Source organism: Amphiprion ocellaris, chromosome 6, assembly GCF_022539595.1.
Source record: "Amphiprion ocellaris isolate individual 3 ecotype Okinawa chromosome 6, ASM2253959v1, whole genome shotgun sequence".
NCBI lineage: Eukaryota > Metazoa > Chordata > Actinopteri > Pomacentridae > Amphiprion > Amphiprion ocellaris.
The window spans coordinates 20848275-20872087 of NC_072771.1; the positions used below are offsets into that span (position 1 = coordinate 20848275).

At 39.8% G+C, this 23813-nt stretch overlaps 2 protein-coding genes across 2 annotated transcripts in view; both read left to right on the top strand.

Annotated features, from left to right (window-relative positions):
• The first annotated feature begins 4469 nt into the window (after positions 1–4469).
• Positions 4470–14801, top strand: bco2l (beta-carotene 15, 15-dioxygenase 2, like). Its single transcript, XM_023273695.3, has 12 exons — positions 4470–4626; positions 6843–7020; positions 7216–7427; positions 7927–8042; positions 8193–8295; positions 9663–9803; positions 11445–11605; positions 12026–12196; positions 12652–12789; positions 13492–13674; positions 13866–13976; positions 14229–14801. Exons 1-12 carry the CDS (start codon positions 4569–4571, stop codon positions 14343–14345), a joined length of 1689 nt encoding a protein of 562 aa, XP_023129463.3. The 5' UTR covers positions 4470–4568; the 3' UTR covers positions 14346–14801.
• Positions 14802–18286: 3485 nt separating this feature from the next.
• The window catches only part of LOC111570773 (GDNF family receptor alpha-2-like), a 47209-nt gene continuing 41682 nt past the window's right edge, over positions 18287–23813 (top strand). Inside the window, exons 1-3 of the mRNA XM_055011678.1 lie at positions 18287–18649; positions 18821–18975; positions 20327–20687. Coding sequence (XP_054867653.1) covers positions 18928–18975; positions 20327–20687 — 409 coding nt within the window. The 5' untranslated portion in view covers positions 18287–18649; positions 18821–18927. The remainder of the gene's footprint in view (positions 18650–18820; positions 18976–20326; positions 20688–23813) is intronic.

Genomic DNA, 23813 nt, shown 5'->3' on the forward strand with positions numbered 1-23813 from the left:
CTCTGAATGCAGCAACGCACACTCCTATTGGTTTGTCATGGCCTCTGGGGGACAAGGAGGGACCAATGGCGAAGAGGGTCAGTGCATCTGGGTGGCTGACGGATCACACAGGTGTGGTTCTTGGAACATTTCCCATGACCTTTCTTTAGGATTAGAATCACTGTATGTTCATCAGGATATGTGTGCTCAAGAGCTTCCATACATGCCAGACAGGCACAGTATATTAATATTTGTAAATGCAGAAGATGCACTTGAGACGCCCTTAACAACAGTTTCTGCATTTTAACTCACCTTTGCTGTTTCCATATTAAAACCCTTTCCCCTGGAACCTGGAATTAAATACTTGCATAACAGCATGGGAAGCCAACACCTGGATTACTGGCACTGCCCTTGTTTTCCCCGAAACAAGTAAAACTAAAAATCCAACTAAGATGTTACTGTGATAAATAACAACAGCACAATGGGAAACAGATGGTGTCATTGAGGCAGAAAGTATTGATAGCTACACCGCAATCTTTTTGACATGTTACAACCCACCCAGTGCTTCAGTGAATCTTGCAGTGTGAGGAATATGAGGCGTCTTGACCGTATGTATGATTAAACATGGCTCTCAGCTTATTTAACATTCCGCCGTTCTTGGTATTTTTTCATGCATTATATTTGCTGCTGTAAAGTTAAATGTACTGCTGAAAACACTGACTCAGTGTATCATGGGGATGCTAGAGTGGCTTGAATGAACAGAACTTCAATAAGCTACGAGACTTGGAGGACACAGACACAACTCCTGAAGTATGAAAGTGTCACAGTGTTGAGGCCTGAGGTGACTCAGCGCACAGACACTGTAAATCTGTCACAGGCTTCTTGGGTAATAATACATGGCACGATAAAGGTGTTGTGCAGTAAACAGGTAGAGTCAGGTTGAGAGGAAGAGTCAGAAATGTAATGCAAAATGCTGGTACATACTGATCTTCAGTATGTTTCTGTTGGCAGAACCTGAGATCAACTTCAACGTCTTTTGTCTGTGCCCTCTTTAAATAATAGTTCAGAAACATGATCATCATCACGCTACTTCAGATGGCAAACTGGACATTTTGTTTATGAATCATTTAGTTTCCCAGTTCACCACTAGATGGGACAGTTTATCTGTTTAGACACCAAACTGACTTTGAGTCATTTACAAAAAGAGCAAAATGCAAAATTCATGCTGCATTTGCTGTAAGAAAACAACATCCAAGCTTTGCAAAGTGAGTCATTTACAAAATCGATCCCAAATCTAACTGGGTTGCAGCATTTGAAAAGGAGGTCAGGCGTAACTTTGACACTGAAAATGATAGACAGAGGCCCTCATACTCCAAAGAGAATACCTTCACCGTGAATGTGTAGAACTCTTAAAAGCTGAATCTACAAAACAGCTTTGCTTTTAAAGTTTTGCTTTAAAGTTCAGTTACAGCTACCCATTTATAGTTTACAGGGTGAAGCGATTTCTCGATGGAATGAAAAACACTTGAAAGGCAACTACAGCAAGAAAACAAGCATTGACATCCCCAGCCTGTGGTTTCATATGTGTGTGTGCCTTCATATCTATACTTATGAGGACCAGTTTGAGTTGTAGACAATCACAGTAAGGACATTTTGGGAAAGTGAAGACATTTCGGCCAACCATTTATAGGGCAGTTTGAGGATTTGGTTTTAAGGTGAAAGTTACAACTGGGTTTAGGTAAAGGCTTAAAAGTCAGCATTAAGCTCGGATGGTTAAGGCTAAGCACAGAGGCTAGTGTTATGTCAATGAATGTCCTCACAAAGACAGCTATACAAAGGTGTGTGTGTGTGCTTCTCTACAGCAGTGGTATGTAATTAATTAATTAATTGAAATCCAATTAAAATTACTCCTCAAATCTGTAAAACACTGTTAAACTTATTACAGGCCAGTGTCCGGACTAGACGCCTCATCTTTCCCATTTTCTGATTAAACCTCTTGTATTCATTAATTTGATAGTGACCAGATGACACAAGATAATGAAGTGAGGTGTGCACTGAACTCATACAACTGCACTAAAAGGGGGGGGGGGGGGGGGGGGGGGATGAAGTAAATGATCTGAGTTGACTCTGTTTTTGTAGTAAAACATATCGACCTGATCTGAAATATAACCAAACCTTTTGTGTTTTGACTTTAAAACCTCTGATCTTCCAGATCAGCTCCTTACCACTGAAATATGTTTATATGCAGCCAGAGGCCGTCTGTCATGTTCTGGGATGAGGCTTACTAGTTTTATGGCTGAGCAAAGCAGAACACCTCATCTAGTGAAACTCCCCCGGGGATTTGTAACAGGTATGCTTCAGACTGTTTTCCCTATCAGAACAGCAGTTGAACTCTGAATGACACTGTTTAAGGGGTTTATGGTTGGTTTATATCATGTCGGGGCAGTAAACACTGTACTGGCCATTGCCATTTTCCACGTGGAGCAACAGGAGACAGATTTTGCAATAATGTATAAATATTATTGTGCCACGTCTGTGCTATTGGCTGCAGCCAGCTGTGCGGTTCATTTCCCCCACATACCTCCGCCACTGGTATGTGATATGACTATACACAGGGGGGTGGAACTTTTGGTTTGTAGCGATAGTCTAATGTTTACCCCATTCTGAGCCCACTAATGTCCATATTGTTAAGCTTTCGCCTTTAGAAAATATACAGCTGTCTTTTCCAGTGGCTGCCTCATTTGCCACAGGCAGTGTGTTTTGTACCAGAGGGCTGAAGTAAATCCATCAGTTGTCTGCTGCTGATTTCCTTTTATTGTTCGCACTGATGTTAACAGAAGGCCTTCCCTGCTTTTACTCTTCAATTGTTGCCGCATATGTTTATTTCATTTTGATGTCTTTGTTTACTGCAGATTTAATTCATTGCTCCTCATGCCTGAGAACTCCCAGGTTGGGAACTACTAATTTAATTAAATCTCCCGAGCACATCATGACCCAACTGGTCTTGTACATACTTGCCAGTTTTCAGTTTCTTTCATGTTCAGTAGGGGTAGAGTAGCAGGGGAGTAGTGGGACTGGGTGCAGCCTTTCTCACCACATGTAGCGGTATAATGTTCTAACGACTGCTTACTGCTCGAAAATGTTATTTATCTATTTTGTCATTTGTGTCTGGTTTGTTCATGTGCCAAAGGTTTACAGTCATACAGTGTTTCTATTTTTAGTGGCTAATATCTCTAATATCTGTGCAAATGGATTAAAGGTAAACAAACTCAAGTCTGGAGGTGCAAAAAAAAAAAAAAAAAAAAAAAATATATATATATATATATATATATATAATATATACACACACACACACACACATATATATATATATATAAAAATAAATAAATAAATAAATATATATATATATATATATATGTATGTGTGTGTATATATATATATATATATATATATATATATATATATATATATATATGTGTGTGTGTGTGTGTGTGTTTTTACCTTTATTTCTTTAAATTGCCTCATCCTCCCAAACTGATCTTTTCAAGCACTTCAGAGAGTTTTGAGACTTTTTTTTTTTTGGCTGATCTTTATGTCATTTTGTAATTTTTTCCCCGATCCAGCTTCATGTCTTTTGCATTAAAACCTGCATTAATGTTGTGCACACATATCCGCACTGTTATTGGTAGTAGTAGAACAATTGTTTTTGGAAACAATACAATCGTTTCAGACCAACACGTTCTGTTTCTTCTATATACACGTTGTCTTGGGTAGCATGTAGCATCATGAAATTTGCATGCATTATCAGAATTAGACACATGGACAGAATCTTGTGTGTGTAATTAGTGCTGTGCCATTAAAATTCCTCATTACTTTTCTCTATTTCTACACATATCTTAACAGCAGTTTATTGCAAATTTGACTTTCATCACTCCACCTAAATGAAGTATTTCAAGGCTATACAGGACCGAAGCTAATGGATCAGTTTAACTCAGTGCTACATGTTATGACATGTACAGCAATTATGGATATTTTATGTAATTTGAACCCTGATAACACTCTGACACATCCTAACTGCGTAAAGCTAGACAGTGTATGCCGAGATTAGATAAAAGCAGCAAATGTGGACAGAATACGTGGGCTTGCTCTGCATAGGGTCATTTGCAGGGTCAGAAATGAATACAGTGCACATTTAGTATACAACAATAGCCACAAATTACAGCCATTAACGAAAAATAATGTAATAACTTTGTGTGTATGCTTTATGACTTAGATTAGAGATCTGGGTCTAATGATTAAATTGTTAAATTTTTCTCAAGAATAGATAAATATACAGAATTATTATTTTTTTTCTTTTCCTTGTTCTTATTTTTTCTTCTTTTTTTGCTTGCTAAACCTAGTAAATCTATACTAATATGTCACGCTATAAAAGAAATGACCTGCATTTTGAAGCAATGGCTACTGTTGTTGTTGTCACTTTTCTTGTCATCAGTTTAGTAATATGACCTGCAGAATGCTGAAGTGTTTTTTAGCACGCAAGGGTTCAAAGGTTTTTCTCACTGCTTAGATAAATCCGGTATGTTTCCCTGATGAAATCCGCAGAACAACCAGCCATGTCTGAGAGCACAGGAGAGCAGACACACAGCGGTAAGTAGACATCTCCTTCAGATATGTAGCCAAATGGTGTGCACATATGCACATACATATGAAGAATGAAATGAGACTGAGCTGAAAATTATACTTTTATTCTAGTACACTGATTATTTTACATTATTTCAAAAGATGACTATGAATGAGGCTGATCTTAGTCTTTACAAGAGGTGTACCTTTTCCTTGCCATTTTATATTATTTCATTATAATAAAATATGTCATTGCTTTGAGTTGAAGTGGCGACTTGACTCAGCACACTTCCTGTTGCTACATAGGCATAAAACTTCAAGAATTTTTACAAGAGGCTGCTTTTATTACCCTTGACTTTGGGGAAAGGGCAGGACTAAATGAATCACAATCTAAAGTGCAATTATACTCTAAGTCTCGAGATATGTAGCACGATTCTATGTTGTGTACACCTTTTTTTGTGGAAGAGACAATTTAACAGCATCAAGTACAAAACCCTTTGTATACAGTTCCACACATGTACAGGTGTGCATTTAGATAATGTAGTTTCTTCAGCTGGTCATAATGGTATTTTTGCTACGTTTCAAAGTCAGAGCTGCAGTTATAATAAGACATGTTGGCATTTTCTATTGTTCCTGCTCCAAGGACTCCTGCTGAATTAGAGCTGTTAAAAGAATATGCACATTGCATAGCTTTTAGTCATTCTCTGCTGTTAAGTAAAAGAATAGCTGAAAGGTTCCTTCACAATGAAAATAAAAAGAAGTGAAATTAAAAAAAGATGTGCAGGACTTCGACAGTGAATTCCAACAAGGTCTTTACTTGTATGCTGACATACAGTTCATGCCACAAGGAAAACAGTTCATTAAAGACAGCGCGGTTACAAATAAACTACTGTTGCAATTGCGATTATACCAAAAATGAAATATAAGAAAAAGCAATACCTGAGGCTATTATCCACAACAGTTCTGAGCTCGTCAGTGTTGCTGCTTTGGTTTCAAGAGACTCAATTTCGAAAGGAGCAGTAGGAAACTACAGAAAATACCCCCCTAAAAATGACAGCACACATTCAGGCATCATTTGCAATGCTGCAGTAATCACATTCAAAACTCACAAAGTCAACATTGTAAAAGATTGCTAAAGCCTACAGTGGTTATCTCTGTATTGCACATTCCCATTTTTATTGTCAGTTGTACTTGTGTCATGGGAATGAATGGAATTCTAGCTCTGCTGATTGGATGCAATAACAATTCACATAGTAAGAAAAACTCTGATATTGTAACCAAAACTCAGCATGGGGCTTCGTATTGAACCTCAACGATTTGCTTTTGCTAATCACGTAACTCTCATATATACTTCATAGGCTCACAGAGACATGAGGTAATGAACAGGAATTGGTTACTGAATAACAGATAAGACAGCAGATAGTGCAGGAGTCATTCATAGTGCATGACCCTGGAGAGCCATGAATACACACTAGCAGGAGCTGTTACAGTACAAATCCTCTTCTGCCGCAGAAAATATGTGTATATCACAAAACCATCTTTAATCCCTTACAGGATTTTAATGTTTGATTTGAGGGCGGAGAAAGAACTTGCAGTTGCTTATTGCACAATTATCAGACTATGAGATTACGCTACCAGTCAAACGTTTGGGCCTTCTCAATTAATGCTTTTATTTATTTGTATTTTTTTCTCCATTGTAGATTAATACTGAAGATTGATGCTTTTATGTTTACAACATAATTCCATATATGTTCTTTTATAGTTTTGATGCCTTCATTATTAATCTACAATGTATAAAATAATTAAATCAAAACCATTGAATAAGAAGGTGTGTCCAAACTTTTGACTGGTCATGTATAGTCAACTGATTAAGGAAACTTATAAAGTTCCTAAGGGATCCAACTTACTAATTAATCACATCGATTGTGGAAAATTTATTGTTAACACATAATTTGCTACCTGGAACTTAAGCCACTTGCTATTTCACACTTATTCAAAGTTCAAAAGCTACAAATGGTTCACAGCTACACCCTATCCTTTCATACCTCTGTATGTGTTTGACACACAAAGAAGGAAAAGCACACAGAGCTGGTTGGAAAGAGGCGGGGTTGTGGGGCCAAGGGTTCAGTTTCTGTTCATGTAAAACTTCAAGATTTCCTCTATGCTTTATCTTCAAATGAACTGCAGTGTGTATTAGTCAAATTCTGCTTTTCAGAAATCTTCATCTGCTATTTTGTCTTCAGTATCCAGCAGGCAGCGATGTCCACAGGCCAGTGGGCTGGAGAGCATAGCCCCTCTGGTGTCTACGGCAGAGGAGACCCCTCACCCCATCACCACCACCATCAAGGGAACTATTCCAACCTGGATCAACGGGAGCTTCCTGAGAAATGGTCCTGGGAAATTTGAATTTGGAGAAGATAGGTATTTGAGGAACACTGTGAAAAAACATTTTGTACATTGCATATGTTCTCTGAGGTTTAATCCCTGCAGATAGAAATGAGGGTTTTTCCTTCTCAGTGTTTGTTTAACAAGAGACCAATTCCCCAAATAACAGAGCTCCCTCTATTTTCTTGCACAAATACCCTGTGAGAAACTAATTGCCTTTTCCTTTCTCAGGTACACCCACTGGTTTGACGGCATGGCCATGATGCACCGGTTCCACATCTGTGAGGGCAATGTCACTTACAGCAGCCGCTTCCTGAGAAGTGACTCGTATGTCCTCAACTCAGAGAGGAATCGCATTGTGGTTTCCGAGTTCGGTACACTGGCCATGCCTGATCCCTGCAAGAACATCTTTGCACGCTTCTTTTCTCGCTTCACGATTCCCAGTATGTATGTCTTCTTTACATAATGCATAGTCCCCTGTGTAATCCACTTCAGTGCAGCATAATGTAGCAGCAGCAGTACCAAATGCATTATTAAACCATTTATTTATGCATATAGGTGAGAAAGCAGCTGTGCAAGATTACCAATGGTGAAGGTCAAGTCAAATAAATAGCCTAAGAAAAAAGTATATATGTACATTTCTTCTTCAGTACTCTTGTCCTTGACTGTAGATGTAGTATTGTGAAATGTTTTTGCAGACTATTGAAAGATAGAATTACATTATATTATACATTACAAGGTAAAGGGAACATAACTCAATATTTGTAAGTGTGGATCTATATGTGTTTACTGTAAGGGAAAAACAATCGAAAGCATAACATAAAGCTTCTGAAAAATTAAGGAGAGGTGAATTGATGTGTAAAGCAGTTTCTTGTGAAATCTGTGACAAAGATGAGTTTTGCTGAGGTGTTATATGTTCCTGACATCCATGTGTGTTAACAGAGGCAACAGATAACGCAGGTGTGAACTTTGTCAAGTACAAGGGAGACTATTATGTCAGTACAGAAACCAACTACATGAGGAGAGTAGATCCACAAAGCCTGGAGACGAAGGAGAAGGTGAGTCAGTAATATTGCTACAGATACATCTCTTTACAATGTTCATAAAGAGTCAGAGGTTAAAGATGAGTGACTAAGGTGTGGAGATAAAAATAAAAGTACCTACAATGACAAGGATGGTTGTTTTTTTTTTTTCTCTATCAATGTAAGGTGGACTGGAGTCAGTATGTCGCTGTCAATGCAGCTACGGCTCACCCACATTATGACCGTGACGGAGCCACATACAACATGGGCAATTCCTATGGAACAAGTGGTAACTGTTCTTCACTCTTTGTGGCATACTTGTTTACTTACCTACTGGTACAGTGCCTATAAAAAGTGTTAACCCTCTTTTAAACTTCTTTGTTTTTCAATATTGAATCAAAGTCAATATAACGTGGCTTTTTTTGTTAACAAGAATTGTCAAGACGCTTTCTTGTCAAAGTGAAAGCTGATTTCTACAATACACAATGAATTAATTAAAAACTGACTACAGAATTGGACACTGCAATTTTACCTCATTCTTCTTTGCAAAACTGCCAGGTTGCATGGGGCTCAGATCCTTTACACCTTTTCAAGTCCAGCCAGACAATTGTAGCTGGAATGAGGTTTGAGCTCACACTCATAGACCCCAGAACATTCACCTTGTTGTCTTTAAACCATTTCTGTGAGGCTTTGGTTGTTTGCTTCATGTTACTGTCTTGTCTACATTTACAAGTCTTCCAAGGCCTGCTGCTGAGAAGCATCTTAACATCATGAAGCTCACACCACCATGCTTTATGGTGGGGATGTTGTGTTTGTGATGATGTCTATTGGTATCCAGCACACACAGCGCCTAGTCTGTTGGTCAAAATGCTGCATTAAGGTCTCATCAGACAAAAGCCCCTTCAGCTGGCTTTAGAGTCTCCTACATAACTGGTATCAAGATTTAACATGAGCTTTTTTTTCATAGTGACTTTCTCTTTTCCATCCTCCCATAACTTTCAGACTGATGAAGAACAGTTGTTTCATGCACGGTCTCTCTAGTCTCAGCCACTGAAGCTTGTAGCTCCTTCAGAGGAGTCATAGGTGTTTAGGTGGCCTCCCTCACTAGGCTGTTTCTTGCATGGTCACTCAGTTTTTGAAGACGGCCTGGTCTAGGCAGATTTATACATGTGCCATATTTCTTCATGGTGGATTTCACTGTGATTTGCAATTTTTCTTGTATGTGTCTCCCGCTTTTCAATAATGTTTTTACAGAGTTGCTTAGAGGATACTTTTGCCTTCATTGTGGGGTTGTAGCCACAGTCTTTTTTTCAAGCTCTTGTTTTTTTTTAAAAAAGTAATTAACCATGATTTAGTGTTGAAAAGCAATAAAATGAGAAACCTTCCTGGGGGTTGAATACTATTTATAGGCACTGTATGGGAAGGTAAATGGACAAGCTGAAAACCTTATTCAGGTTTGTATTTCATTTGTGCGTGTTTGCATTTTCTTGCAATACATGAAATGGTATCACTGACTTATAATTTTCTGTGCTTGTTACTTGGTGTGGTATGCATTTTAATGTAAAGGAAGCTACGTTTGAAGCTGATGAAGCTTATGTTTTGCATTCTAACTAATAGTGTACAAAACATAACACTACAATGTGTGATGTCCACCAGGCTTTTTCTACAACATCATCCGTGTGCCTCCTCCTGAGGAGAATGCTGCAAAGGAGGACTCAGAAGACCTGAATGGAGCCCAAGTGATCTGCTCCATCCAAGCATCTGAGTCCAGGAAACCTTCCTATTTTCACAGCTTTGGTGAGATACACACTACAGCATAACAAGCAGCCTACGCCTTCTTTAGGTTCTCTGCATGCTGAATGTATACTGTAGAGAATTTAATGAATTCTGTGAGATTTTGCTTTGTGCCTGCACTGACACGGTGAGTCTACTTCACTGAAACTTTTTCCTGCGCTTATTAATTACTAATTTGAATTCTCTTCTTGTTCTGCTCCTTATTGTCAATCACTGTTCCTTTGTTTCTGCTCAGCTTTCACTATCTCTCTCTCTGTCTATACCACTCCTTCCAACTCTCACACAAAATTACACACTTTTCACTTGTACTCTGTGTCTCTCATAAGAAACATGAAATCTGTTTGAAAAATGGACTACTAACTTTTTACTGTAGTTTCTCCCCTGATTTAACTTTGGGAGGACTATTGCAAAAATACACACAGTTTGCATGTTAGTGTTTTCATATTTTCTTTTCTGGTTGTAATTCAGCTTTTACTTGTATATATTTAAAATGCAGTCCAAAATGTTATGATCATTAACAGTTAGATGTGGTGTAACAGGCTCTGCTCCTCCAGGGAGTACTCAAAGAGTCCCAGCAGGAACAAGACTTTTTATTCCCCTAATTAACATATGCATGAAGATTGGATCTGTGTAATGTCAACACTATCCAAAGATTGGCACATAACATGAAGGTGGAGGAACCTGAACTGGCATGACTGTATCTGAACAGTAAAATGTCAAAGGGTCACAGAAGGATGCAGACCATGATTGGATATTACTAGTCAGCTGATAGCCAAGCAGTAAATGAAGAAGCCATTGATAATCAAGCATTATGCGGATTCCCGTCAGCCAATGGAAAGTGACTCCATCCTTTGGCTGATCTAACACAATGTAACTCCATTTGGTTTTTGTATTGCACCAGTTTCCTGATTATATCTCAGTCTATATATCCGGCAGACCACCCCTTGTCCAGACTGCCCTGCCAGACTTTAGGGCACCAACAAATCCCACAAGTGGGGGCGTATTGTACAGTTACAGAAGGCTCCACATACTACTTCCCCCAGTTGAGTTACATTAGATAAGAGGTTATGTTTAGAGTCAATTTGACGTGTTTATGTGCAAGAGCAATATTTGTTTTCCCTCAGAAGTGTAAGAAAAGGTTAATCATTAATTTGCACAAACTTAAAGCTAGCAATCTATGTAGCCTTCTGTAAAAAGAGTGACATATTATCAGTGGCACTTTACTACTCCAGTACTGGTCCAATTAACTGCTGACACTTAGAAACTCATTTTCTGTTTACATACAGAAACGTAAGTCACCACGGAAATCTTGTTGACAGGTCTCTTGGCCTTGCAATAATTTGCTAGGACCTCTTTTATGTATGTTTATGAAAACATTTATGAGCCTGATCAGAGGGGAATTTCATCAAACATTAAACTCTGTCATGAAAATATAGAATCGGCATTGCGCTGATGAGTTACACCCTGAAATTTATCATCCCACCGTGACACAGCAGATACAGCATACAAGCTTGAAAATGTTATTTATGAGCTATGATGAAAATATGATGAATAAGATCTGCCAGTCATGTGCTTCTTTTAACACATGGATTTCCTTGTGTGTGTGTGTGTGTGTGTGTGTGTGTGTGCGCCGTCCATCTCTAGTCATGTCAGAGAACTATATTGTGTTTGTTGAGCAGCCGATCAAGCTGGACCTGCTGAAGTTCATGCTGTACAGAATAGCGGGAAAGAGCTTTCACAAAGTCATGACCTGGGATCCTACGTATGAAACCATCTTCCACCTGGTCAACAGGCACACTGGAAAGGTGCATTAGAATTTGTATAGTGCACAGATTTTTTTCCTTTGCACATTAAAGTGTAATATAGGAAACACACACAGCTGCTGAATAGTCAGAACAAAAAAAAGTCTCTTCATGCATGATGACATTTTTCCTTATTTATTTTGATGAAGTCACACTCTGATGGCGTAGCCTTTCCTCATACATTGTTACTCTCAATTTTTTCATCTCATTACACAGCACACCCATTAAGCATACAATAACAAACTTTCAAAACGTTAAGGTGCAACACAATAGCAGCTGTGCCAAGGAGGGAGCTTGTCTTCAAATGTTAAAAACAACACACCAGCTCCTTCATATGTGACTAACAGCCTGTGTAAACCTGCATTATTTTCTTGATGTTTTGTGATTCTGAGCTCTCATTGTTTGGCGTATCTGATCCAACAGAAGAGTGAAGTGAAGTACTGTGCAGCACCCATGTTCACGCTGCATCAGATCAATGCTTTTGAGGACAGTGGGTTCTTGGTTATGGACATGTGCTGTGGAGACGATGGTGAGGTCATCGCGGATTACACCCTGGAGAACCTCAGAAGAGACACAGGAGAGGAAATGGACAAAGTAAATGCATTCAGATTATTACAACAAAAATATTTTTCGTATAATAGTGTTTCTGTTTGCATCATTGTTCAGACTGTGAGTTGATATGCTTTTATAATATTACCACCTGTCCATCCATCCTAAAATGAAAGAGAGTCAGCAGAAAATTTGAGGGGGTTTTGTCTGTGTCTTGGGTGTGGATTGTTCAATTGTGTTCAAAATTAACTTTTTATTTTTATTTTCATTTGTATATGCCAGTTTCTGATGCAATAGGCTTCTTAAATCTCTGCGATTTCAGATGTGGTGGAGCACATTACATTAATCAAAACAAAGTTTCATCAAAACAGAAAAATGTGATTTTGCGTCAATATTTTGTACCTGCTTGTGTCTGATTGTTCCCAAGGTTGCATTGCACCTTTTTATTCCAAGGAGCCACACGTGTGGTTTGTCAGTCCTGTCTGATTTTCTTTTGGCAGTTTTACAACTCAATGTGCAGAAACCTCCCGAGGAGATACGTGCTACCTCTCAGTGTGGATGAAGAAACTCCTTTGGACCAGAACCTTGTCACTCTGCCTAACTATAAAGCCACAGCGAAGAAGACAAACCCTGGAGAGGTGAGATTAAACATTATGCAGAGTGCAGTATGGTCACTGCATTTATAAAGTTAAATGTTTAACCGCACATTATTGGTTGTATGGGGCAAAGAATAAGACCTATAATCATGATGAATACAGCCAATTCCTTCCCACACATTCTACGCAATTATCCAGCATGAGAGATGCTTAAGTTGCTTTCTGCAAGATGGTAATTTTATGACTTATAGCAGTTGAAAATGATGTCCAGCATGCAGCCAAACAATCAGAGTTTAAGCACTTATGTGTGGCCCACACACACACTCGCTGTTCACCACTTTCTTACAGCAGAAAAAAAAAGCTGAAATGTTGAAAGAAAAGTGATGTTTTAGTTGTCATGGCTACCTGAGTGACACTGTCCTCAGTCTTAGTTCTCAGTGAGAGTGGTGTTATGTACAGGGAACAACTGAAAGGCAGCTAGAAAAGTGCTGCTGCCTACCGCACTCACTGAAAACAAATAGAACAATATAGATTGGTTACTGTAGTTGAAAGTACATATATTTTTGGAATAAAATTAAAAGAATTTGATGCATTCTTAACTAACAAATGTCCAGGTAACCAATTACCTATTTTAGAGAATAATGCAGTATTGATTTATAGCACTCACAGGGCTGCTGGTGTGCCTTAACTTTTGGCTAAAATCTTAAAAGTTGCGCTGATCTGAATAAAATCCTGACCTTACAGGTTTACATGACCCATGAGGAGCTTCACGACGATGAGCTGCTGCAGTACGGCGGCCTTGAGTTCCCTCAGATCAATTATGACCAGTACAATGGCAGACCGTACCGCTACTTCTACGCCTGTGGCTTTGGACACGTCTTCGGCGACTCCCTCCTCAAGATGGATGTCCACACCAAAGAGCTTAAGGTTCTTTATCAATCAAAGAGTACTTAGAGAGACCTGATTGTTAACTGGGCTGGGTATTGTCACATCAAAGCTGTTTCTGCTTCTTTTTCGCCACCATTGAAAGGGCAGCAGAGGGTTCTGAGTTAGTTTTTTCATACCATGAAAGAGCGCAAAGTAAAAAAGGGTATGTTTATGTAATCCCTCCTGTCTAGGTGTGGCGTTATCCTGGCTTCTTCCCGTCTGAGCCTGTCTTTGTTGCTTCGCCCAGAGCTACTGAGGAAGATGATGGAGTGGTCTTGTCAGTCATCATCACACCCAGAGAGGTAATTTACTTACACAAATGCAAGAATGCAGTGATAATTAGTTCCAACAACAACGACATTATTTTGGGTGACAATGACGTTCTAGCTGTGAGATTTTTCGAGAAAACTGAGACATAACAACAGACAGATATTTTTACCATGCATGGGGGAGATAAATGCTTTGGTACTTGCTCTATCATTACTGTGAGAAAGGTTTTCTTTGACCTTTTCCTTTACATAACATATTTAATCTGCTCTGTATCTGTTTTCCAGGAGAAAAGTACTTTCCTGCTCGTTCTGGATGCCAAGACCTTCACCGAGCTAGGCAGAGCAGAGGTCCCTGTCAATATCCCGTATGGGACCCACGGCGTGTTTAATGGGATGGGCTAAGAGCACCACTGTTTGTAACTGCGCGGCAAATTTGCTGAAATTGAACCAACAACCGGCCACTTTATAAACAGAGTAGAATATGTCTGCTGATGTCATTGCCAGTAAAATATCCTGAGCTGTAAAAGACATTAGGAAAGAAACAAGAGCAGGTAAAAACTGCAGCCTCATGCTATTTGTTTGTGCCTCTTAGATAGGAATAGGTGCGTGTCCTCACTGTGTGCTGCCATTACTGTTAGAAAGATGGCTTTCTTTTGGAGACTAACAAGACAGAAAACCCAGCATGGCATCAGCACACTGACAAAGTTTGTCCTCTATGTGTTCTTATGTGTTCTTGTAAGAATGTGAAATACCCCTTTAGACAACAGCCAGAGCATCATATATACCGTAAGGACTAATATTTTAGGTGGAAAGCATTCCAAAAAAATACATTAAAATCAATACACACATTAAAAAAAATTGTTTCCCCATTTTTCTGTTAAACGCAAAGTGTTTTTGCATCATCATACCACTGGAAACACTATACTCCCGGCGAGAACAGAACAGCACTTAGGATACATAAAAATGCATCAGAGGAAATTCAATTTCTGTCAAAGTAATGTGATAGAAATGGACAATGTCTGAAATGCCTGGAAAACAAATGGCTATAACTGGTCGATAGCCTCCAGAGAGTCTAGCGGAGGTCACATCAGAAATTTTGTGTTGTCCGTTCAAAACAACCCAAAACAAAGTTGTCATACAGACATAAACACTGACGTTTAAGACCTTGTATGTGAGCAGATTGTTGTTTTACTGCATGCAACTGCAACAGAAGAGAGCAGAATATAAAACACAGGCCCTACTCGTAATGTGAATTAGCCTACAGCTGCACTTGTCACTCCACCATCTCCACAATTGACTTTACTGATGTTAATTTCGTTGGCTATTGTGCTTCTCGCATTGATTAGAATGGACTGATTTGAACTGACTTCAGCCTCTGCACCTGATACAGGCACTCTTTGTGAAAGCTGAGATGTTTCAAATATATCATGACCCATATATTTATATTTTTGTGCCTTTTTAATATTTAAAAATTGACTCTTCGTAAAAAGTATTAGTGGAGAAGTTTCAAAGATGTTTTGCAACAGCAAGTCCCAACATTAAATAATTGATGACTGAACAGTATACACAGGCAGAGGTTTCATCTTTAGCTCCTCTCATTACACTGAAGTGAATAAAACAGGAAGGAATAGAGCTTCAGTGTACTGTTTAAATTAATTTAATACTGGGAATTAACAACACTTATGTTTTTGTCATGTTCTCTGCTTAACTCCGGCTGTGTCTGCTAATAAGCATGCTGCACAGGTCTCCCAAGATACACATTAATCAGCCCATAATTCCTAATCTAATCAGTCATGCTTAACCTCTGCAAGTGCTTGCATGTGTGTGTGTGTGTGTGTGTGTGTGTGTGTGTGTGCGTGGATACCGTATGCTTGGGTTCATTAGTGCTCTCTCCAGTAGGCATGACCGGCACGGAGAGATACAGTCACCTTTGGCCTCAAATAAATCGCAAGCAAAAATTTGGTGTTAACCAATCTATGCAAATCCTTATCAGTGTTGCAGGATGCTCTTTTAATTTTAAACATGATTGGATGAGACAATAAGCACGAGGATCAATGATACGTCCAAGGTGTTATTCTAGATAGTTAACACTTTAATGTGGTAGATACACTTGGGTCCAACTCGAATGATGGCCATAGTCATTGTGAAAACACAAGCAGTGACGCAAGTACACCTGCATGCACATTTGTATGCAAGTTTATCCGTCCTGCTTTCAAGGTGACAGCTTCAGACTGTCTAAGCTCTTATTTGACCCATGAGAGTAAGCATGAGCTCACTCTCAAACCCCCCTGCTGTCTCACTAAGCACAAGTTATTGCACAAAGTCTTAACTTTGACTGTTATCTGTATCATTATTTCATATCCCATGAATTCATAATGATATCATCTATATTCACCATATTAGACACACTTCTCAGAGGCACAGAATGATTTCCCTCAATGGGGAGAACAATGACTTCTATATCCAGATTTGTCATTTCCTATCTTCACGGTCTTGAGTCATCTTGTGGGAGCACAGTTATCTGACATATGGATTATGTGCATCTCCATGTGCGCCTGCTCCCTCTCCAGCACACATGCAGTAACTATATGCTTATTTATAAAGGGTGTACAGGTATAAAGCCATGTGAGTGCATGTGCTTCTCTGTGGGCTTCCTCTAATTGTACACGTGAAAGAACTGCAGATGCTTCATGAAGTCAGAATGGAGCAATTAAATACCCACGGAGGGGGTGAATTGTGCAATGTCAACAAGAATAAAATCCAACCCCGGACCTGACAGGAGAGAAAAAAAATGTGAGGAGAGGATTTATCCATATTGCACATTCATGCATAGACATAATGGGATGCCTCAATAAAAATTTACAATGCAAATTTGGCTGTTTCATTCACTCTGTTTGCAGCTAATGTTTCTCTTGATTTCATGCCTTTTTGCGTTATTAGAAATGTCTCCTTCTTTCTGAGCCCACTGCTCAAGCAACAGTTAACTTCATCCAGTTTACGTAGCTAATCTTCAGTGAGAAATTATTTAGCAGCTCTTTGTTCTCTGTTAAAATAAAACATTAAAATTGATCTGGTATTTGAAATAAATGCTTGAAAGGCAAAAGGTTGCCATTTTTGTGCTGAAATATCCACTTCAGCCTAAAAACACGTGAAGAATGGGCCGAAGCAGCCACTGCAGCACTAATTCGGAACAGTTGCAGGATATTCGTGATGGTGGATGATGCTTTACAGTGTCCTCATAATGACAGCAACTTCAAACTCGAGAGACGAGAATAAGCCAGGGCCAATATAGGCAGAATGAGGCTGATGTTGCCATTATAAGGGCGAGTTGTTTTCCCTCTTGGATGGAAGCCTGGGCTGACAGTCAAACATCATTATGAGCCAGTGGCCTTGCCGTTTGTCACTGTCACAGCTTCTAAATAGAGACTTTGTTTTCAAGATTTGCAAAGATTTATGACATTCTAGGCACTATTTAAGCGATGATGCACAACAAAGTCATTTTGTTTAATGTGAAGCCACTTTGAAAAATGACAGATTCTGCGGGTTGCGGGCTAGGCTATTTCCTCAGACCATAAATATAATACGAGACATTGTGCACATTTTTTTTTTCAAGAATCTTTTTTTTTTTTTCAATCGGAGGAACCACAGATGTGTGAAGTGTTGGGATATCGCTGAAATGAATGATGACATTTTCATCATCATTGTTGAGTCCACCTTTGAACCCTATCCCTAAGAATCATTTGCAAATTTTCTATGGGTTGTGGGAATGAAACCCTGATGTCAGCCAAAAAAAAAAAAAATGAATTGGATGGTGACCTTGCTGGGGTCTTGAATAAAAGATTCACTGTGTTGGGCTGACTGGATGCTCCTGCTATGAGTGCATGTATCCAATACACTACCCTAATTCCTTCCTTGATCTGTTGCAGTTGCATACTCTCTCCCTCCTACAGCTGAATACTGAGCAGACGTGGAAAGACTCCCCCATGAAAGAGATAGTAATCATCCAAGAAGGATATTATGAATCACTGGAGTCATTTTTTTTTAACAAAATGTATAGGCTTTCATAGAAAATCCTATAGCAGCACCACCACAGGAAATCAAAGAATCAGCACCACAGGCCAAGTGAGGTCACTGTAATTCCACATGCTGAGGACCACAGGTGCATCTTCTCCCAGCAGGAAAATTACAAGAATATCGCGGTGATTTTTCTGTGTGGTGATATTTATTGTTGGACCACAGTGTTGACCGTGTGCCGCGCTTTCCAATGAGAACACCCACCGCCCAGGGCGCCCTCTGCTGGCCGGCAGAGGACTCCTTCTTTATAAAAGTGCCGCGATGCCTCGACACGCATGCAGTCAGTGAGAAAGGAGCGTTCACTCCCCTCCAGAGGAGCGCGCAGCTTTTCTCTTTTTTTTATTTGAAGGGGAGCACAGTGGTGGGGAGGAAAAAAAATCCAGTCAGCGCTCTGTAGCACTTTCAGATGAGTTCTTCTACCTCGTTAGAGATATTGGAAGAGCTGACAGATCGTTTTGCGCCAGTTTAAGGACTGTTTCCAGGGACAAATTATCTCCAAAGGGGCATTTTGGAGCGGCCGGTCTGAGCCCTTTAGAATGCGGAGAGATCAAGTCTCAGTAGTTTGTCGGTATGAACGCAGCGCAGACGGACCCTGAGAAACTGCTTTCATGGATTGACTGACTGATTGATTGGTATATGATTTTCATTATTTTTCCAGTATCAGAGGATTTTTCTGCGTCGTGCTTAGTGTATTATTCCCCCCAAAATATTGTGGATTATCATCTTGTTGGGAGGATTTTTTTTTTTGTAATCGAATGTGTTTATTTTGGAGTTGAATGAGGATATTGATTTTTTTTTCACAGTTACCCTGGGTCAAGGATCCAGAGAGAGGAATTAACCTTCCCCAAAAAAGGTGGAAATATTAGTGCAATTGGACCCCAACTCATCTTTCCTGCCCGCCGAGTCCAACATGAAGTCTGTCACTGTGTGGATGTGCATTTGCATCTCTCTTCTGCTCCTAGGTAAGAAGTGGCACATGCAGGAGGATAAAATAAAATAACACGCAGGTCTGCAATTGTGTGCAAATTGTGGATTTTGCGGGTCACAGAAAAATGATCACATCAGTGGTAATTGTCAGGGAGAATTTTCTGGTATGTGGCCACTTTTCTCACGCAAGAGTTGTTCTGAGGGCACAAGGTTATTACGCCTTTTTCTCTCTGTCTCTCTTGTTTGTTATTATGTGCAGTAAAATTCTGATGAGCATTCAGCTTCTAGCCGGATGGTTGGATGGTTTGATTATATTTAATTTTCACCCATAGCTACAAATCGAACTTGGTCTTTGCGAAGTCAATCGCTTCTATTGGATCCAGTGAAACCCCCGCAGCTTCCAGGGAGGAAATAAAGAGGTCATTATTGTAGCAGCACAATACAGATTTCAGTCAGTAAGAGAAATCCCTGAGGGTTGTTTTTTTTCTGTACTACGCTTGGATTTGGTTGGTTGAATATGAAAAAAAAGAAAGAAAAAAACATCATCACCATCAGCATCACGTCTATCATCATCATCACTAATGATTTTTATTGCCGGTATCTTCCATAAAACGCCAATACTCCCATTGGAACCATCTGACTGATACAATAATATTACACTTAACTTCATGTAACTCTTTTCTTACCCGTTGCTCTCAGACTGATGTAGAACCATCTCGTCCCTGCTGCGCTCAGTGCTCAACATCACCACAAGGGGTCTCTCTTGTCATTTCACCAGAACTCTCTGTACTTAGGTTTGTGTGCGAAGGTGCGTTATATCTCGACTCCTGTCAAATGACAGCACCTAAGTCTCTGCTCCATGCATCACTGTTTGCTCAATGTAAGCTCATTTTCTGCTTACCTAGATGCAAATTAAGAGTAGTTCTTGATTAGACGCTCGCTTGACACAAGATAATTAGATATTCTTCAGTGGCTGAGTCCTTCATTTGGTTGGCTTTAATAAGAAGGTGCAGGCTCGTTTGTTTTTTGGTGTTTTTAGACCCACTAAAAGCATTGCAGGTAAGGGGGTTAAATTATTAGATAGGAAGTAAATGAGACATGACAAGATCTCACCTCGAAGTGTCAAAAGCTTGTGTGGATAAGGAAGATTATAGGTGGCTGTCATGCCAAAAGATGCTTTGGCGTGTATGGGCATGTAAAAGGCAATCAAACCTGTTTGGGTCTCACGTATTACTTGTTGCAGGAACAAAACAAACGTGAAAGCTGCTTTATGCCAGCCATGAATAATTGCACACATATACAAGCACAAAATCACACAGAAATTTGCAATGCTCAGAGCCCACATTCTCTTGTCACCCCCACATCTTTCTGCTTGTCCCCACCTAGACAAGGCAGCGAGTTCCTGGGATGGCCCCTCAGCTCTGTCTGTGTCCTTGGCCAGCGGTGCTCCAGGATCTCCAAGCACCGCATCTGGACCTGGAGCCCAGCCAGAATGGGTGGATTGCATCCAGGCGAGTGACATGTGCAACCAGAACCCTTACTGCAGCTCTCGGTACCGGGTGATGCGCCAGTGCCTTGTGGGCAAGGAGAAGGAAGCCATGCTGGATAACAACAGGGAGTGCCAGGCAGCCTTGGAAGTGCTGCTGGTGAGCCCGCTGTATGACTGCCGCTGCAAGAGGGGCATGAAGAAGGAGCTGCAGTGTCTGCAGAACTACTGGACCATCCACATGGGACTCACTGAAGGTAGGAGGCAGATGGTTTCATGGGCTCAGAAAATTCTGATTGCAATGCATCATTGTTTACTGTGTTGCAATATAACATTCAGTATTATGTTCATAGGTCGTTAAGTCATGCAGGTTCTTTGCAACACTACATACGTATTCATGTGAAATCAGCACTTTCTTTTTTCAGGTTTTGGCCAGTCAGCTTATTATGAACAGTCTAGGTCCTCAGAGTCATTTGTTTCTTTGTATTTTCCCTCAGTAGGTGTGAATCCAACTTGCATGATGTTCAGTGATGTTATAACTCAGTACACCTTGCAGGAATCTTTAAGCTTCATGGTCAAGTAGGTATTAACAAAGAATATACAGTGCAGGGAGAGGCAGAAAACCAAGTGGGTTTTATTTGAAAATCTCTCATAAATACGCAAGATTATAGAGAGCACAAAATAGCATTCAGTAAATAGTTTAACTAAATAAAAGTATTGACCAACTAATATATATTGAAATATATATCACAGCAGCACCACAACTTTTAATAAGTAAATATATCAATATATTTGCTATTGAACAGGGCACACCCACACCAAGCTGCATGTTCATTGCTGAAACAAGTATTCTGTGACTGTAGCTGTGCAACATGCTTTTAGTGGTATTAATGTGTATGACTTAGCACATTCTTCAGCATTATAACATTTCTTTTAGATGAATCTTCTGATCTCGAGTACCAGTGTTTTCAGTGTTTTCCAAGCAAAGACAAGAGGGATGTACACCACACCCACTGATGATGCCTTATTCCCTGATGTCCTCTTACAGTGATACCCAGAAGCCCCTGATGAAAAATATATGCTTTCCTACTTTCCTCACCCCCTCTCAAATATAATGGAGCCATAATGGGATTACATTAGGTAGAACTGATATGGTAGACCTATTGTTTTTCACCTAAAGTGTTCCATTTTACCATGTAATTACGTTACATTTGTATAGCGCACAGGCCCTTCTGTGTCCACTTAAGTAGGACATAAAATCTCACTCTTGTTGTAACATTGCAACCATCTGGTTTTACATTTAATACATTTAAAAGGCATAAAGAAGCCTCACTGACTCTTGTTTCATCCATATGGGAAAAAGCACATCGAATTTCCCAATCTGATCAGCCTAAAGGGGGACCCTAATGCAGGAGTGACATTCTGTAACACTTGCACATGTGGTCAGAGTCTCTGTGACTGAAGTCAAGTGTCCATGTAAACATGGAGGACATAATGTACTCAGCCGTTTTGACACGTGGGGTAATGGTGGAAATGTTGCAAAGTCTCTGGGCTTGGAGCATTCAGGGCTTTTGTGTGGTGATCCGTGCAGTGATTCGGCAGGCTGACTGCTCATAGCACCAGCTACACTTCATCAGACTGATGGCAGCAGAGGGTCCCTGACATGAGTTCAAGGGAAATGTAATGACATGGATGCTCCCCAGGCCTTCTGTCTCCCCTCCTGACTTTCTCTCTTTTTTCTAACTCTTTCTCCTATGTAATGATCTTTCTGTTCTCCCTCTGTGCCTCATTCATACCCTCTTCTTCCCTAACAAATAGCAGCATCAGTCAAAGTGTTTGTGTTTGAATGTAAGTTGTCTGGCTGTCAAGGATAGAGACCTCTTGCGCCTGCAATGTGCCCTTCACAGACCATGTGTTTCTTTCCGATGAATGCTCCTCAGCAGTGTCCCGCTTTGGCCCATGGAGATAAAACCTGCTTTAACACGAACGAAAAGCTCTTACAGTGCAGCTTTAATCTAATCACGATCTATTGTGCAGTCAAGCAGGCTTTTGTTAACTGGAAACAATTTATGTACAACATCCATCTCTGGAAACAAACACGAAAGGCTGAATCCCAGCAGACCCTCTTGAAATGGTGCTAAACCACTTTAAAAATCGTTTGTGGGTATAACGGGAAGATTTTGATGTAGTTTTTAGTTTATATATTGTGTAATGTGGCTTTTAAGTTTTATTGTACTCATGTTAATATGGAGAGTTGAAAGGTGCACAAGTGTGTGAGGGAAAAACATATGAAGAGACACACGGGACTGAAAGCGGTGGAGCTGGAAGAAATGAAAGGTGATGGATGACTAACATGCAGACAAAGAAGGAGCTAGTAAAAGGCCTATATAGTTTCTACCAGTGTGATATTTTCTGTATGAAGAGCTGTAAAGTTGATGGCTTAAGGACAAACATATTCAGATATTCTATCAATACACCAAGGCCAGTATAGTGTTGAGAATGTAGAAGGCTATTAAGAAATCTCACCACAGCTGGAACTTGAGATGTTTCTTATTTCTTTTGACCCATGTTGACCAGGGGCAGGAAGTTGGCCTGCAAGCTTGAGGGCTTAACCATTGTGCCTGTGAAGGAGAAGCAAGAGTTGACCATGAATGGACTGGGATTAATACACCAGCCTGCTCCCATACCAGTCCTGTACAAACAGCTCACAGATCCTCAGCTGCCTCAGGCAAGCTTAACCAACTAACTTAGTGAGTGTGTACACCGATATTCCTGATTGCAAACCAAGTGAATGTTGCAAATGGTTCAATTAAAAACACATCTTTGAGAATGTAGGCCTACAGTGTAGAAATACTAAATAGGAAAAATAGTTGTTGTCAGTGGTTTTAACCAGAGCACATCAAGGTTTACTCTAAACTCCTTTGACTATCTTCATCAAATAATTGTATGATCGTTTCTTTATAATATTCTTTCGAAAAGGTGAAAAAGTTTAATTCAAATTCACTTCTTTAATTTGGTTGGAATTGAGACTGTTATAGTGAAGCCACACGTTTTTCATGTGTAAATCAAGAAAAGAGCACTTCCAGAACATCAAGCACTGAGCAAGTCTGGGGGGTCGGTACTTGAATCAGAGATGTCAGTATCAGAGAGGATTACCGCATCCTTTATCTCGATGATTTTTATTTCCTAGATCAAATGGACTTTTCCAGTTGAAGGACACTATCATGTGGTATTATGTAAATTCACCATGTAAATCGTTCCAGTGGCTGTACTAACATGTAAAGAATATCAGTCATTCGGAGGTTCAAAACAACCTTGGAAGGGTTTGCTTCTTCAAATTCATTACTTTACCACTTCATCTTTTCTCCCTTCCACCTAAGGAA